We start from the raw sequence: 17,076 nt of genomic DNA, 5'->3' as shown, positions 1-17,076 counted from the left end.
AGGAAAGAAAAATTCCATGGTATTACTTGATTTATTTCACTTGACTGTGCGAGGTTTAACCAATTCCCTTATTAAAGACCAGTCCATCCATAGACAGGAGTTATGGGATAAATTCATCAATGAAGTGTCAAGTTATTTGTCCCATACTATACACTCAGTTCTTTTGTATATCCGTTTGGTGACACTGATAGGTGATTAGAAATCAATATTAATTATAACGGCAATCAACCTTATCGCATCCATCTTCAAAAGACTGTCCTTATGCAAATTAAAACATCAGCTTCGCCTGATCAGTTGAAATAACATTAGTAATAGAAGGGATTGAAATTCAAAAATTAATTCATGTAGCCTTACTTTCAGGGTTTTCTGTATGACTTGAGTACAAATAGTTTTGAGTACAAAATAACCTTTACATGCTGTAGAAATTATATTCTAGATTTAATTGAAGTAAAAATTGAAGGAAATAAAAAGTTAAGGATTGCCTGAAGAAAGATCATTTTAAAAAGATTTCATATGTGATTGCCTGAAGAAAGATCATTTTAAAAAGATTTCATATGTATCTTTAAAAATAAAAACAGTCTAAACCTTTTTAAGAGACCACTTAAGGGAGAGCAAAAAAGTGGTCTTTTAATACAGATTCAATTTATATGAAATGTAATACAAATTAAGGGATCTAATATTGGTGGTCTCTTAACCAGGTTTGGCTGTATGTATAAACAGAAACATATAAAATTGTATTATAATACTGATTATATTCTTAAAAAATGTAAATTGTAATTCATTTTAAAAAGTTGATAGAAAATTTGTAAATATATTTTAATGATATTTTTTTCCAGCCATTACTTATATAAAACTTAGGCCATTGTGATCCATACAAATAAAATGAACTTTATTTCATCACAGAATACCCAGAACTTATAACAATGAGGTTTAACAGATTATACAAACAGGCAGATAGTTAGCACTGTTTTATAAGAGGTGGCCTTGTTCTTCCATATAAGTAATCTTTAGCATTGTTATATGCTTCTCTGCTAATATCAGTTATCTCCTAAAAATCAATGGTACAAAGATATGGCAAAATGAATTGCAAGTCTCAGTCAAACCTCAAATCAGTTAGAATCAGGAAATCAGTTTAACCAACAACAGATATGAAAAATTATCACAAAAAAAGATCAAAGGTAAAATGCACAAAATAGCGATAATAGAATATATTCTATGAGACTATCTCTTTAGGAAAATATATTGGTTAAAGTTTTTACAAATCTAAAATATATGATATTTCAAAGCAAGCGATTGAATATAGTTTGTGCAAGCCATATATATATTACAGGTTGTTTTAGCTGTTAATGTATTGATAAATTTTAGAACTTTGAATTTAAGATGTGATTGCAAGGTGATGAAAAGATGAAATAATAAGAAAGCCTTGATTCAAGATGACATAAGGAAAAGCTTGTAATGAATTTTGACAAGTGCACGACTCTAAACAAAGGTGTTACAATGGAAGCTACAAACACTTAGTAAGTAGTAAGCTATAGAAACCTAATTACCTGTAACTCTTCACATTCCTCAAGTTGTCTGATTTTAATTTGATTTCTGTTTTGTTTATCAGTATCCCGCCATGTTTTGACCTGGTTTCTGAATTGGTTGTATTCATCAACTTCCTGTTTCTGTTCCTCATCACGTCGTCGTATCTCCTCATCATCCAAATACCTCGGCTCCCTTGATCCTTTCCTGTAATGTTGTATTACATCATTTTAGGGTTTAGTGTTATTACATATTTAACTTTTAAATTGACATGTATTTATACATAAAGGGAGAAAAAAATTGTTATAAAACATTCTCAATCTTATTAAATAAGTATCTGCATTCTGCCAATAAGCAAGAAACCTCATGTAGTTCATTGACAGTTATACCTATAAACATCAATAATACATATGGAGTAATGATAGAAGTTAGTGATTTTCATAAAATGTCTGTTTTCCAAAATTTATGATTATAATCATTACAATAAAGCAAAGTTATTAATGTCTTATCTTTGCAATATTTTGACTCAAAGACACAATGACATTCTAAACCACACTGCTATAATCAAAGTACCTTATAAATGGAGAAACATCCAAAGGTGCCAACATTTCCTTAGGTGTGGGTGGTCGTGGAGGTTCCAATGTAAGGTTTTCATCCCCTGCTTCGTGTAGGGACATGGGAGTAGGAGGTGGCATTACATCTCCCTCCTCCTCTGATTTCTTCTCTTCCCCGCCTTCTTCTTCCTCTTTGTCTGGATGTAACTTGATGGTGTGTGTGCTCAAATACTTCAGTCTGGACTGTAATGCCTGTAAGATGAATATAAACAGTTATGTACCGTTTCAAATCGAATTCTGTGCATATTTTTATATTTCCCACATTTCAAAATTTCCCTTTTTTTTTTTCCTAAACTGTAGAACATGTAAAACAAATAATGAAAATATTCTGTTTAAAACTAATTTTTTTCAAACTTTAACTCAAAAATTACATTTTTAATGTAAAAAAAAAAATGTAAGACAAACATTTATAATGGTTTTAAAAGTACATTTAATAAAATGATTAAAACTGGTCTTTTGCCCTGTTAATTTGATTCTCTAAAGTGCGTTTCTGACCAAAAAAAAAAAAATTCCCTAAAATTAGGTTTCTAATGGAGAATATCACATCTTCCATGTATATTAAAAAAATAATACTGAAACTTAAGAAGGCCACAGGCTGAATATCTAAAATAATCACTAGAATAACATAGTATTAATGTCATTACATCTCTTTATATATAAAACAATTGAATACCTTTGCTGCACGTCCTGGTTGGGCAGTCTCCCAGGCTTTCTTCATGGCTCGGATTTCATCTGCTCTCTCAGTGTCTTTCTTTACTTCAATATTTTCCTACAGAAATTAAGGTAGAAATTAATCAATCTGATAATCTTTTAATCAGACATCTCCCTTATACCTCTGTTTTACCTCAATTTTTCTCATTTTTAAGTTTAACTTATACAGATCAAAAACTTATAGAGTACTCCATGAAATATAAAATATTAGTTGCTTTAAAAACCAGGAAATTATAAATCAACATTTGGTAAAAACAACAATTCTTAAATCTTTAATTGTACATGAAAGCAATGAGACTAATGTACTGCCAGATATAGTACTCACCGATTCTTTATCGTCACTGACAACTCTTAATGTCCAATGAGGTTTACTCTGGTCAAAGGCTTGTGATGGTGGACGTGATCCTTTCCCGTCTTTATCTTTGTCCTTTCCTTTGTCTTTGCCTCCTTTTCCTCCTTTAGCTCCTGACTTATTTGTACTTGCAGATGCAGGGACTTTTTCTTGTTTTGGTGGAGAAGCAGGTCTCTCTTTGTTGGCAACTAGAAAAAAATTGGTAATTGATGAACTTAATTTCAAATCAAACAATCAAAGAGACAATGTTAACAAATATTTAATTATGTGAGTTTATGTAAAATAAGAAATTTATGAAAAATAAAAAGAATTTTGGCAAGATGGAAAAAATAAATCAAATAGGATAGGTAATAAATCCTTTGTTTTTTCTGTAACTAAAAAGGTCAAATAACGGTTTATATAATGAAAAATAATCCTATTACAATATATGACAGTTATAAATATAATAATATCTACTTTGTCTAGTATATGCACTATATGTTGTTTTTTTTATAATGATATGATGGTATGTTTATAAAAATAATGATAAGTTTTATCCTACAAGGGAAAAATAGCTGAAAAAGAGATATTTATGGTGTTATATCTACAGATCACAAATATATGAAGGAACATATAGAAATATAAATTTAGTACATTTAGGTAAGGGTAAGCCTAATTTAAAAGTCATAATAATTCAACTAAAAAAAATCCCACACCATGTTTTTTTTTTAAAGCAATGAAATAATTAAAGCTATAAAAAATTACCATCTACATCATTTGATTCAGTGGGACCTGTAAAACATATATTTGGTTGAAAGAAGAAAAAAATCTACTAATAAAATCTTGAGTGTCTGAGTACCATACACCAGTCTACTCCCTGCTAAAGAAACTATCCAAATAAATATAATGTTTCAATATTGGAATAATAATGGGGTGTTCATCAATATTGGTAATCGATGTCCTCAGTAGATTTTTCTCTTAATGCCTAAAGATTGGAGGATTTGTCATTTACCAGATAACTGAAGTTTTCCTAAGACATTTGCAGGAAGAAGAAAAAGTTTTAGAATATTTTTTCCTTCAAAGCAACATTGAAAAAATTATTCATGAAATTGTAAATTTTTTCAATCCCTTCAAAATGGCACCCATAAAATCAAATGATTTCTTCATTGGTCTTATTTTCAATCATATTTTTCCAGTCAACTTAAGTTCTCTTTTTTGCTACAAAGTCCTGAAGAGTGAAATCTGGAGATGATATAATTTTTTGCAACCAACATTCATATTGTATCTTCAGCATGTACTCTGTATATCATCTCTACCGTAAGAGTACTTCTGCAAACTTTTGTTGTCTCTTATTTCTAAGGTGTGACTTACAGAAATTAAGTCAGGTATTTGCAAATATGTCTCCACATAAAATACATACAGAGTTCAAATCTTGAATTCTTTTTTCCTGTTTATATATTATATGAATTGTAAATCTCTTTTGAGTCAGATAATATTTTTGAATTACTATAAATGGAAAAGCTTTTCACAATTAATTTGAAAAAATCGGAAGAAAATGTGTGTTAAAAAAAAGCATGCAATTGTATTTTAGAAGAATCTAACCATCACCCTTAGATTAGAAAAAAAACACAGAAGTCTGACCATCACCACTGAATTTGAAAACCAAACAAGATTTTTTTCATGGAATATAGAAGAAAAATGAGATAGATCTCAATATACATGGTAATAAATTCAAACATATATTTTCTATCCACTCAATAATAACAGAGAGATTGAGGTATTAAGAAAAGAATACAAAAAGATGTAACAAATTCTTATGACCCTTTGACCCAGGTAAATATATATAATTGATAACATGCATAATGGGAAGGAAGAAGACTGAAACAAGTCAATTCTATTACTCAACCTTTCACTAAAGTGCTGCTAGTTATCATCTTTGAACGGACACTCATCATTTTATTTTTAAAACCTGATGATGGTTTACTGTTTTTTTCCTCCTCAATGACTTCCAGGTCAGATTCTTCCTCAGGTCGTATTGCTTTATATAACAAATGTAAGCAATGCTCACTGATTAATTTGGAAGATTCTGTGGGCTTGATTTTCACGTATGTATATCCTTGTTAATAAGTGGTTGACAAAGAGAAATGACTGGCCTGTATGTGATTATGTTGTTTTGAAAGTAAATAAACATATGATGCTATCAAAATGGCAATATTTTTACATATGGTCTTTGCAAAACATTCAAATTCAACCAACTGAACCAGAACTTAAGGAGCAGGGCCTAATAATCTCCATGGAAATTCTGATACAACTGCATACCGAATATGATTGACTTATTTTTAGTGGTAACACTTAAATTCCCCTAAAACTTTAGGTAAACTAGGCTAGAGTTCCAAAGTCAATAACTGAAGGAGTGAGGCCATATATTTTAAATGAAAATGAAATATGCTTATGTTAATACTACTACATACCAAATGTTATTGACCTACATAAGTGGTTAACCAGAACCTATAACCAAACTTAAAGATAAAAATATTAACCAGAACCTATAACCAAGCGTACAGATAAAATATTAACCAGAAGCTATAACCAAGCGTACAGATAAAAATATTAACCAGAACCTATAACCAAGCGTACAGATAAAAATATTAACCAGAACCTATAACCAAGCTTACAGATAATAATATTAACCAGAACCTATAACCAAGCTTACAGATAAAATATTAACTTTAACCTATAACCAAGCTTACAGATAAAATATTAACCAGAACCTATAACCAAGCTTACAGATAATAATATTAACCAGAACCTATAACAAAGCTTTCAGATAATAATATTAACCAGAACCTATAACCAAGCTTTCAGATAATAATATTTGCCAGAACCTATAACCAAGCTTACAGATAAAATATTAACCAGAACCTATAACCAAGCTTTCAGATAATGATATTAACCAGAACCTATAACCAAGCTTACAGATAAAATATTAACCAGAACCTATAACCAAGCTTTCAGATAATAATATTAACCAGAACCTATAACCAAGCTTTCAGATAATAATATTAACAAGAACCTATAACCAAGCTTACAGATAAAATATTAACCAGAACCTATAACCAAGCTTTCAGATAATAATATTAACCAGAACCTATAACCAAGCGTACAGATAAAAATATTAACCAGAACCTATAACCAAGCTTACAGATAAAATATTAACCCCCACCTATCTAGTTTAATTATAACCAGCACAAACTACTGTGGATTCATATTTTTTAGTGCATTCCTATTTTCGTGGATTAAGGAAAACACACTTGTTCGTGGATATTTAATTTTGTGGTTTTGCACAAGTCCACATACAAACGTAAAGAAAATTTGCCATTTGGTGAATATTTAATTTCATGGTTCACTTATACCCAGGTAATCCACTAAAATTGGTATCCAATGAATAATAATGAATTCATAGTAATTAAAACTTATTCAGCTAACATAATGAAAGATCTTGAACTAGACTGTGTTATCGGCTTACTTTTCAGATCATTTTTCTCCATTTCCTTTAACATTTGTACAAATGCCCAGCTAGATTCTCCTAGTGGCCAGCTATCCTTCTCCACTGTAGCCTGGATTACATACTTGTGACTCTGTACAGTATAATAGGAATCAATATTCATTTATTTATAACTAAATTCTATAACAATACCATTTGCATTGCATAATTGTTTGAATAACTAGTTTCAACTGGAAAATATTTTGTGTAATGGAGTTACAAAAATTTAAATATACATGGTGAAACTGTTAACTTACACTTTTCAATCAAATAAAAATAATTCAATATCAGCAGTATTGAAAGCTCACAAGAATAATACTTTTTTTTTAAATATGAGAACTAAGTATTTTTGAAGCCATCCATCTATCATTATATCATATGGGAGAGGAATTTGTAAAAGTGAAAATTCACTTGTTTTCCAATCCTAATAAAACTGTCTTATTTTAATGTTTACTGTAATATTTTCAAAATAAAATATTGTTTATGAAAATTAAATCCCGTTTGGGAATAAACTAATCAACTTATCTTTATTCCATTTGTTTTGCCAAAAAACTCATGCAACTAGCTCAGGAATGATGAAAATAGAAAACACATGCAAAATGATACCTTACCTTGACCTCTTGATCACCTTCACCATCACTCAGTGCAGCATCTGAATGGTGACTTGACCTCTGAAAATATTGCACGAATCACATCACACACCATGACCTATTGCTTTTCATTTCATGTGCTTTTATAGATAATAAAGAGGTGTTATCATTACATATCCAAATTGAAGAAATAGTAGTCAGAGACTATGAATAGTGTCTATCACATACAAAGTTGTGCAGTGTTGTGTAATTATACTGATTTCTCTAGTGAAAACATTCTTCCAAAGAACTTGCATAGAAATGTAAATCTATAGTTATTATCTAATAGGTAATGTGGAACTTGATCGTCTTTTTAATTTTGATTAGTTAGCAAATTTGGATATTAAAAAAACAATGTATTTGTGACTATTTTAATTCAAATTCAAATTAAAAATCAATATCTTTTATCATTTCTTAAATAACCATTATTTCAAATATAGGACATCACATTTATTTACAAAGGGAGATAATGCAGGTTGTTTACTTTTACTGTTAAACAACACTATAATTTGTAGAGCATTTTATTTTAGAACAAAATATGCACAATAAAAAAATCCCACATGCTATTGTTAAACAAGATTTGCACTGGGTTGGTGAACTACTTTAGGGATAAATCATGTCAAAATTATAGAAAACTTCATCAACTTTATCTCAAAATATGGACTTTATGCTAAGGGGTCCCTTATTCAATTTTTCAATTTTCCTGATTCAGACATATCCAGATAAATTGTGTTTTGTTAATAATACTGTAATGAATCATGTTTTTCTAAAAATGAACTTAACCTGGATGTAATTACAAAGATTCAAATTGTTTCCTTTTTATAATAAATGTGCTAATACACAAACAAGACTTAATGATTGCATGTGCATGGAATGAAAATATATACAAATTCTACGGCAGCCACAGCATGCTCAATGATTCCCACCCCACACACTCTCATCTCGCTATACTTACAGAAGCAGTCCTTTCTATACTTTTAGCAGAACTCGTCCTTTTTCCACCCTTCCCAACATTCTCTTTACTTCCTCCTTTTCCACCCTTTTCTTTGGAATCTTTGTTGGCTGTAAATAAACATGAGGACTAATATAAGAAAAGGAAATAAATATGTGAGTGATAAAACATTATTTCTAAACCAAAATTTGAGACTTTAAACATTTTGAAATACAAATTATGCTGTTTTTTGAAGGAAGGAAAATAAATGGGTTTATATATCTATGAAAGTAGTAATTATGTCATCTTCCTGATGATATTGAAAACAAGGTTTTGAGAGCATAATGGAGAGCATTTTAAAGAAAGTGGTCATACTTTCACATTCTACCTGTAGGTCTAACATCATTTAAGAAAGTAGTCTCATTGGCAATCATACCACATCTTCTAATTCTTATATTGTCATACTTACAAGCTCTAGAGCTAGGTCTAGGGTCATTAGGGTCATAGTCCCTGTAGAAGATAAATGCTGGTAAAACTGCATGACCTTTTCCAGTGGTGCTGGCTACTTCCACATTCTTGTCCAGTACAGTGAGTTTTATATAGACATCAGTTTTGGAAGTGTTTAGCTGGATGCTTCCCACATGGTCCTCTAATACTTTAACAGTGTACCTGATGGAAATAAACAGTTTCAGAGTTATACAAAACAATGCATGCCTTGATAAAATTCTGACTGATTCATCAACTTTCTTCCCCCTTACTGACTAAACTTAACCTTAACCTGTAGAAAATACACCTAATATTAGCTAAATTGTCATTAGGCTGCTGTCTAACCATTGCCTTATGTATCAAACTATATTTAAAATCCTCAAATTAACAAAAATCATATCCTTACAATTAAAAACTCAATTGAAATTCTCAAATAACACAAATGTAACTTTTACGCAATACTTCCTCCTCTCCCCTCTTTTTTTTTAAATTAGTTAAAGCATAATACTTTTGTTCTTGTTCAATATTTTCCAGCACATACTGTACGCATATTTATTCATTCAACTGTGCAACCTCATTTCAGCAAATTATATATACAATAATGAAAATACAAAATACCTAAGAATAACATTTTTAGGATTGGGAATATAGTAGTCTTTCTCTTCTATACATCTGAAGTTACTGTTGAGTTCACTCTTGGAGGGATTTGAGGGGTCAGGTTTAGGGAGAGGACTGAGGGATCCAATCATTCTCATCCTCCATCGTCCACTTGGTATACCCTGGTCAGTTGTCCTTGCTGTGGCCACAAATGTGTATCCTTTCTGTAATGAGAATTTAAAATCCAATGCTTATGCCATTAATTATCTCTTTGTAAAAAAAGATGTTCACAAATCTAACTTTTATATGTAGTAAATGCATCTTTATAGACAAAACTTAATAAGTACATTTAAACTTCTATTTTCTTCTTCTCTTTTTAAAGAAATAATTAACTTTTTCAAACTTTTTTCATAAAAACAAAATCAAACAATCTATACAATTTCTATCTTCAAAAGAAATACACTTTTTTTACTTTAAAACTGTGATAATGAATTTACTAGTATATTACAACACCAAACGAATAATTACAAATTCATGGTATTTTATATCTATCCTGTCCAAGAAGGAATTATTACCTTATTTTTCTTGTAAACATGTGGAGCTACTTTCTGGAAAACCCTTGGTATCTCTTCCCCTGTATCGTTATTTATAACTTGTAACATACATGTGTTAATACCAACATACATCTTAGGTACAGCTAACATCTCCTCTGTTACATGGAAGATATCCCTGAAAACACAAAAAACAATCCTTTCATATAGATACTTATATTCTAATATATCTTCAAGTCGGTCTCCATTAAAGGAGTCATCAGCAGTGTTTTAATTTGAATAAAGAATTTATAAAGTGATTTTTTTAAAAGTGCTAAATGATAATGATATTTGAAGAAAATCTCTACTATTGATCATTTCAATGATGAAAAGTTAATGTTGTCAAATTCAATTTGATTGTGAAAACACAAAAAATCTACAAAAACACAGAATCGGATTATTAGTTTAAACATATTTATTCATAGTGAATTTGAAAACAAGTTTTGCAACTTATATTAATCCCTTTCCACTTTGCAGGTGCGAGTGCTGCCTTGTAGCGGCATTAGCCTGCTCTTTTTCGAAATCTACAAGAGTGTCTTTAACGTACAAGAGATATGGCTCTCTCTTAACACAGGTCAGCCATTTATCGTCCCCTCCCGACAGACTATCATCAGATTATTGAAATGATGTACGAGACAGGGGTTGTTCTACCAACCACATTGAACTGAGATTACTATATAAATATTATTTCACTAATGAAACAATTAAGATGACCAATTGATAGTGACTACTTACCTAAAGACAACAAACCATGAGTTTGGAGGATGGTCTGGATACTGACCACTGTAATCATCATAAGAGATCTTGTTCCATTCATCTTTATGGAAAGGATACTTGACCATTACATCTGGGTCCAGTTTGAACATATATCTGTAATATGTCGACAAAAAATATTGAGTAAAGATTGAAAGTCTCGTATTGATATGTACTAATGAACTCATAGTGAAGTTAAATAATTTTTGTTCGATTATCGGAGCATGTTAGCAACACATGCTTTTATTTAGGAACTCTTTATTTTGATTTTTTATGGAACAAGCTTCATAAGGTTTCAATATATTTTAATGCTGAGTCTTGTTTGGTGATTAAATTCTTTTTTTTTCATTTCTGAATTTGACCCATTATTTTACCTAAAGAGAGATAATCCATACTGTTCAGCATTCTGTTCTAAGACAGCCCAGGATTTCTGTAGAGTTTCTGATACCTTCTTGTTTACTTCAGTTCCTGGAAAAGTATAAACCAAATTCAAATAGAACTTTCATGGCAATACATAGGTATTAGACACTTATATATGTACATTGGGGAATGTAATTCAGTCTACAAAGTCATCTATCTTTATACAGGTGTATATAAGGTTTTTTTTATATTCAAATGCAGTTCTATGAGTTTTAAATGCATACAAAATTTCTTTAAAGTCCCAATAACACCACCTAATTATATATATTTTTAGCATGAAGTGGCTTCTTTCTTAAGTTATATTTCTTTCAATTTCTTTATGAAGAAATTAACAGATTTTCTCAAAATAAAGAAGTAAATTGCACTGACCAGGAGTTCTAGCCTGTGTCATCTTTCTGACCCATGAACCTCTCCAGTTTCTCTGGATTTTAACCAAAGCAATCTGTTCATCAGGGGTCATTTCCCTGTAATGTAAACAAAAACATGATACGTACAATTATAATTTATCAAGCAAAACCAAATAAGTCAATAGAAAATTATCATCTTGAAGACTCAATACAGTATTAAAAGTTGGAAACAAAAAATAACTAATCAGTCCTAACTTATTTATCTATGTAATTTATTTACAGCAATAAAAAATAAAATCTTACTTGCAACAGATGAGATGTCTCAATATGTCATCCATGTTTAAATGATCATAAACATCATATTTACCATAGGGACATATTGTGGTCACACAGTCAATATTGCTGTTTGACCATTTTTAAAACAGTTAGACAAAAAAAGTGGGGAAAAAATAGTAGCCAGGCTGTACTTTTTTTGGACCATGGACAACTGGGTCCCTGCATTTTTCCTTCCTATTATCAGACTAATATGATAAAACTGACCTATTTGCCCACTGGTTTTCTGCTTTATCTGCTTCTCCTGAAGTAAATAATATTGAGTTTTCAATAACAAATCAACTGTATTATTACTGATCTACTATCAAAACATAATAAAATGAAACAATATAAAAATAGATTTTTAAAATTGTAAAACTGACAAAAGATTGTACCATCAATAACAATCGGAAATGTTTAAGTATAAAATATAATTATAAGCAATAAAATTGTGCACATATAAGCACAACTTATATTATATCTCAAATAAAAGCAGGAACAAAAATTCAAATTTTTATCTTCTCAATAACTTATCAGTTAAGGAAAATGGTTTAAACTTAATTGAAGTGAAACAGAAATACAATACTGTGAATTCAGAAATAATTGGTACTGTTCTTTATTATTTAATTATCATTTTCTGAATTTACAGTTTAAGAACCCTCATAGTTAACTTTTCCCTACAATAGTAAATTAAAAGTCAGAAAGTTATAGATATTTCTAAATATGTGCACTCTAAATAAAACTTTGACTATAGATTGAAAATAAAAACAAAATTAACTTAATTTAATGCAATCCAATCCATAAGAAGATACATAGAAACTACCTTATTAATCATAATTAGCACCCGAAACCTAAAGGTTTTTTGTTTAATTTTCTTTGTTACTGCATAATGCATAATTCCTTCAATTTACTAAGTCTCGTCACCCTGTTTAGTATTCCCAATAGCATCTTTAAATTAGTTATATGTGAAAAATGGTTAAAAATAAAGAAGTATTTGGAAGTATTTAAAGTTAATTTTCAAACCATGACAACATAAATTTAATATAACAAATAAATCAAACTATAAAATTATCATGCAAAACATATCAAAACAATTCTGGCAAATTACAAAGAATTGTGTACCATCAGTTTTTATTCATAATGCATTTTCTAACATTTATAATTGGCAAAATAATGTTTTTACAAGAATTTCCCATATTTTATGGAATTAGAATGTTTTTACAAGAATTTCCCATATTTTATGGAATTAGAATGTTTTTACAAGAATTTCCCATATTTTATGGAATTAGAATGTTTTTACAAGAATTAGAATTTCCCATATTTTATGGAATTAGAATGTTTTTACAAGAATTTCCCATATTTTATGGAATTAGAATGTTTTTGAACTGTTAGTTGAATCCTTAGAATTTTTCAACCTAATAAGGATATGAGAAGTTCAAGATCTTGAATTACTTATATTGTATAAAGACTAAAATGAAACAAATGAAGCTACTTCTCTGAAACTTATAAATAGATCACGAAGGAAATTCCATGATTGGGTTGAAAAGAAAGCATACCTAAAGTCTGTTCAAGGAGCAGGGAGGACTATATTTTGTCCATCATTTCAAATGAAGTTTATTTCTTAATGATTAATTCTACAAGACTTTATTATATTATTAATCAGATAAATAGTTTGATGAATATCTGCAAAATTTATTATATGACCTGATGATACACAATAGCTTAAAACTCATGGAAAACTGAAAATTAACTTGCAACAAAAAATACACTACTGTTAAAACCATAAAGCCAGTATACCACATACCCTCTACTGGGGCTGCCTCTAAAGACATGCAGGATAAAAATTAATCACAAAAATATCCCAGCAAAACATGCAATGTATTAATATTGAAAAAAAAACTGTTGAAATGTTATTCTCCAAGCTTTAAATGAAATTAAGAAAAAATATACATATAAATTACAGTAGTAATAAAAGGAGAATGTGTCTGATGACATGAAAGCCCCTGCTCAAGCTTTGCAATTTTCAAGTTAAAAAAGGGCATAACTTATATACTTAACATGATGTATGAGTTTGTCCCCATTGCCTACAGCGGGGCATAACAACTAATGGAATTCTAAATTTACAAAAATATCAAGGATCTTGTAAAAGGAATTTAACACTATATTAAATCACTCATCATTTAAATTTTGCATATTGTGTTAAACTATTTTCCTAGTCTAATCACATAAAACATCTGGTGAGTCAATGTACTAAATAAGAAGCAAAATGATTCTAACAGTGACAAAGAGATTGACAGTTTAGCAAATATATACAAGAACACACCTTTCAAATAGGATATTCAAAACTAAACAAAGTTGACACCCTTGATCTTTCTCCCTTATTGCAGGATTTGAATTACTTTTAAAGGCAATAGTTTCGGAAACAGAGCCAAACACAAGGTCAAGGGGAATTCTGAAAATCATATGCAATCTGTAAGGAGCACATGTTTTACCACAAGCTCATATATAATATCAGATGACATATATCAGGCAACCAATGTTGCATTGTATAAAACTACAAGACAATTGCTGGTTAAACTATTGCAAATATACTGTCATTTTAACAGGGAACATTGCTTATTTAAACTAAAGTACATAATAGACAAATACATGTTAAAATCTTTATGTCAATACATTTCAAAAGACAAATCCATCAAAATTATTCAGCTAAGTTTAATGACAAATAAAAGGTTCATGCTTAATAATTGAATACTTTAAAAACATGCAACTGTCCTACAATACAAAGTGTTTAGTTAACACTGAAAATTAGCTATCATTAATTAATCTGTGTATCTTTTTTTCCTTCACTCACGTTTTTTATCAGCATCTCCTTTTTTATCCTTGTCTTTCTCTCCCTTAACAGGTTTAGTGGCTGATCTTGTTGATCCTCCTGTCCCTATATAAAACACATAATATTTTACACAATTTCCAGTCTCTAAATTATTATAAACTTTATCCTGAAGTAGGACAGACGGACAGACGGACAGACAAACAGACGAACAAACGAATGAAAGGACACACAGACCAGAAAACATAATGCCCATAAATGGGGCATAAAAATTCAATTTAAAAGAAAATAATATATATATAAGGAAGTAAATTATATACAATCGTTAAAATCACAACATGATCCTATGCATTAATTTTTTGTAAACAGCATTATTTCTCAACATAAGACATAATAAATGGTAGAAAATACCTGGCCGACTGCTAGTAGGTAGGCCTAAGATATTCTTTGTAACAGCATCAAACGTAAAAGTTCTCCAAGCAAATGCCAAGTCATGTGACAACATCTCCGACAGGCCATCCTTTAGTGTGTGGTATAATGCTTGGTTAAATATCTGAAATCATAGAAACATTATTAAATCAAATTAAATTCATAATAACTATTTAATTATATCAAATGATTGCCGATTCCTTAAAGTATGATTGACAGCAGAAATTTTTTATCACCAAATTAAGCCCATTAAAGACTTGTTGCAAGGTTTCTTGAATGTGAAACTTTATTCAAAGACTACTGTAATAAAATTGTTAAAGGAAATGATAAATTTAGATTTTGTTCATACTTTGTTAACACTAAAAAATAGTTCCAGTTTGCAGATGTTTAAGGTGGTACCCAACACTTTCGCTAAAATTAATTTGGCTCGTTTAATTTTCATAAAATTTTGATAAAGTATTTACTTTGATCCTTTGACAATAATATAAAAATTTTATAAAATTTGAACCAACCGTTTTATCAGAACAATTACACTGGTTATATGGCAGTTTGAAAAACACTTATTTTGATCATTGAGAAGTTTAATATTCCCTTTACAAAACATCGTTATTAAAACGTTTAGCTGATTTTAAAGAGTTATCTTTATACCTGCAGTGTTAGGTACCACCTTAATGTAGATTATGATGTTACTACAAAATAGTTTTCAATGGAAATGACTATCTGTATCATCATTGAAAATATATATTGAATAAAAAAACTTCCCAAGATAAAATAAAATTCTAACATCATTTTTCATTGATTTAGTAATGTTTAAAAAAATAATAATAAAATGGCATTATTTTTGTTCCATTCATGTTGTACAAACCAGGAAATGATGTTGTTTTGACATGGTTTTGTCATATCTGTATGGACAGTGACAGGTGACTAACTCCTCCCCTTGTCCCACCCATTTAATACAAACCTGGAAATTATGTTGTTTTGACATGGTTTTGTCATATCTGTATGGACAGTGACAGGTGACTAACTCCTCCCCTTGTCCCACCCATTTAATACAAACCTGGAAATGATGTCGTTTTGACATGGTTTTGTCATATCTGTATGGACAGTGACAGGTGACTAACTCCTCCCCTTGTCCCACCCATTTAATACAAACCTGGAAATGATGTTGTTTTGACATGGTTTTGTCATATCTGTATGGACAGTGACAGGTGACCAACTCCTCCCAGTTCTGTTTAAATCCCTCTGGGTCACTAAATGAGTTAATACATTTTCCTATACAGTTAATAACCTGGGTGGCATTGTCAACAAATCTACAGCTTTCCTACAAAAAGATATGGCATAGATCAGAAAATACCTGTGGCTTAGGTTTAGGTTGGTTGTGAGACCATTTGTTTACAAAATAAACAGTTATCAAAAAGCATAATGGATTTTTTTTTATCAAATTAAATTGTTAAAAGATCTCATCATTTTATTAAAAGGTTGGTTAGACATGTGCCTTGTAAAATACAAAATCAATAACTTGCTGAAAATGTTCAATTGTAACTCATAAATGTGAATAAAAAGACAACAACTACAATTTATTTCACAAGCAATGGTGTATCTTTAACACCTTTTTTAATACACATATATCTGTACCTTTCTGAGTTCTTTCATAACAGATTCTTCATCTCCAAATACAAATGGAATAGTAGAACACAGATGTACTGTATGTCCAAGAGGAGATGACATCATGAATCTGAGTACATGGCGTCTGAAAAAAAATGGAATTGTAAAACAAAGGGGAATTTTGTGTTCAGTAGGAGAAAACATCATAAATTTAGGAAAATCACAAATGAAAGAAAAGGGATTTTCTGTATGATAGATATCACAAGACATTCAAAACTTATATTTGAATGGTTTTACACTAATCATTTTTGGGCCCTTTATAGCTTGCTGTTTGGTATGAACTAAGGCTCCATGTTGAAGACCATACTTTGACCTATAATGGTTTACTTTTACAAATTTTGTCTTAAATGGAGAGTTGTCTCATTG

General features: G+C 30.0%; 1 protein-coding gene across 50 annotated transcripts in view; it reads right to left on the bottom strand.

The window, feature by feature from the left end:
• The window catches only part of LOC139493503 (androglobin-like), a 110,502-nt gene that overhangs the window by 2,378 nt on the left and 91,048 nt on the right, over window positions 1–17,076 (bottom strand). For 23 of the 50 annotated variants that reach the window (XM_071281948.1, XM_071281953.1, XM_071281961.1 and 20 more), the window contains 21 exons: window positions 16,681–16,795; window positions 16,199–16,366; window positions 15,028–15,169; window positions 14,641–14,724; window positions 13,594–13,611; window positions 12,018–12,054; window positions 11,500–11,594; window positions 11,085–11,178; window positions 10,693–10,827; window positions 9,943–10,096; window positions 9,389–9,591; window positions 8,754–8,953; window positions 8,309–8,415; window positions 7,336–7,395; window positions 6,707–6,818; window positions 5,087–5,218; window positions 3,946–3,972; window positions 3,175–3,389; window positions 2,812–2,907; window positions 2,098–2,330; window positions 1,548–1,731 (listed from right to left, as the gene is read on the bottom strand). In XM_071281948.1, coding sequence (XP_071138049.1) covers window positions 1,548–1,731; window positions 2,098–2,330; window positions 2,812–2,907; window positions 3,175–3,389; window positions 3,946–3,972; window positions 5,087–5,218; window positions 6,707–6,818; window positions 7,336–7,395; window positions 8,309–8,415; window positions 8,754–8,953; window positions 9,389–9,591; window positions 9,943–10,096; window positions 10,693–10,827; window positions 11,085–11,178; window positions 11,500–11,594; window positions 12,018–12,054; window positions 13,594–13,611; window positions 14,641–14,724; window positions 15,028–15,169; window positions 16,199–16,366; window positions 16,681–16,795 — 2,611 coding nt within the window. The remainder of the gene's footprint in view (window positions 1–1,547; window positions 1,732–2,097; window positions 2,331–2,811; window positions 2,908–3,174; window positions 3,390–3,945; window positions 3,973–5,086; window positions 5,219–6,706; window positions 6,819–7,335; window positions 7,396–8,308; window positions 8,416–8,753; window positions 8,954–9,388; window positions 9,592–9,942; window positions 10,097–10,692; window positions 10,828–11,084; window positions 11,179–11,499; window positions 11,595–12,017; window positions 12,055–13,593; window positions 13,612–14,640; window positions 14,725–15,027; window positions 15,170–16,198; window positions 16,367–16,680; window positions 16,796–17,076) is intronic. The other 27 variants (XM_071281955.1, XM_071281957.1, XM_071281969.1 and 24 more) reach the window with 9 other exon arrangements.

The sequence above is a fragment of the Mytilus edulis genome, chromosome 10 (assembly GCF_963676685.1).
Source record: "Mytilus edulis chromosome 10, xbMytEdul2.2, whole genome shotgun sequence".
NCBI classification, from domain to species: Eukaryota; Metazoa; Mollusca; class Bivalvia; order Mytilida; family Mytilidae; genus Mytilus; species Mytilus edulis.
Note: the sequence above shows the minus strand (reverse complement) of the source record. Positions and strands in the feature narration are given on the sequence as shown.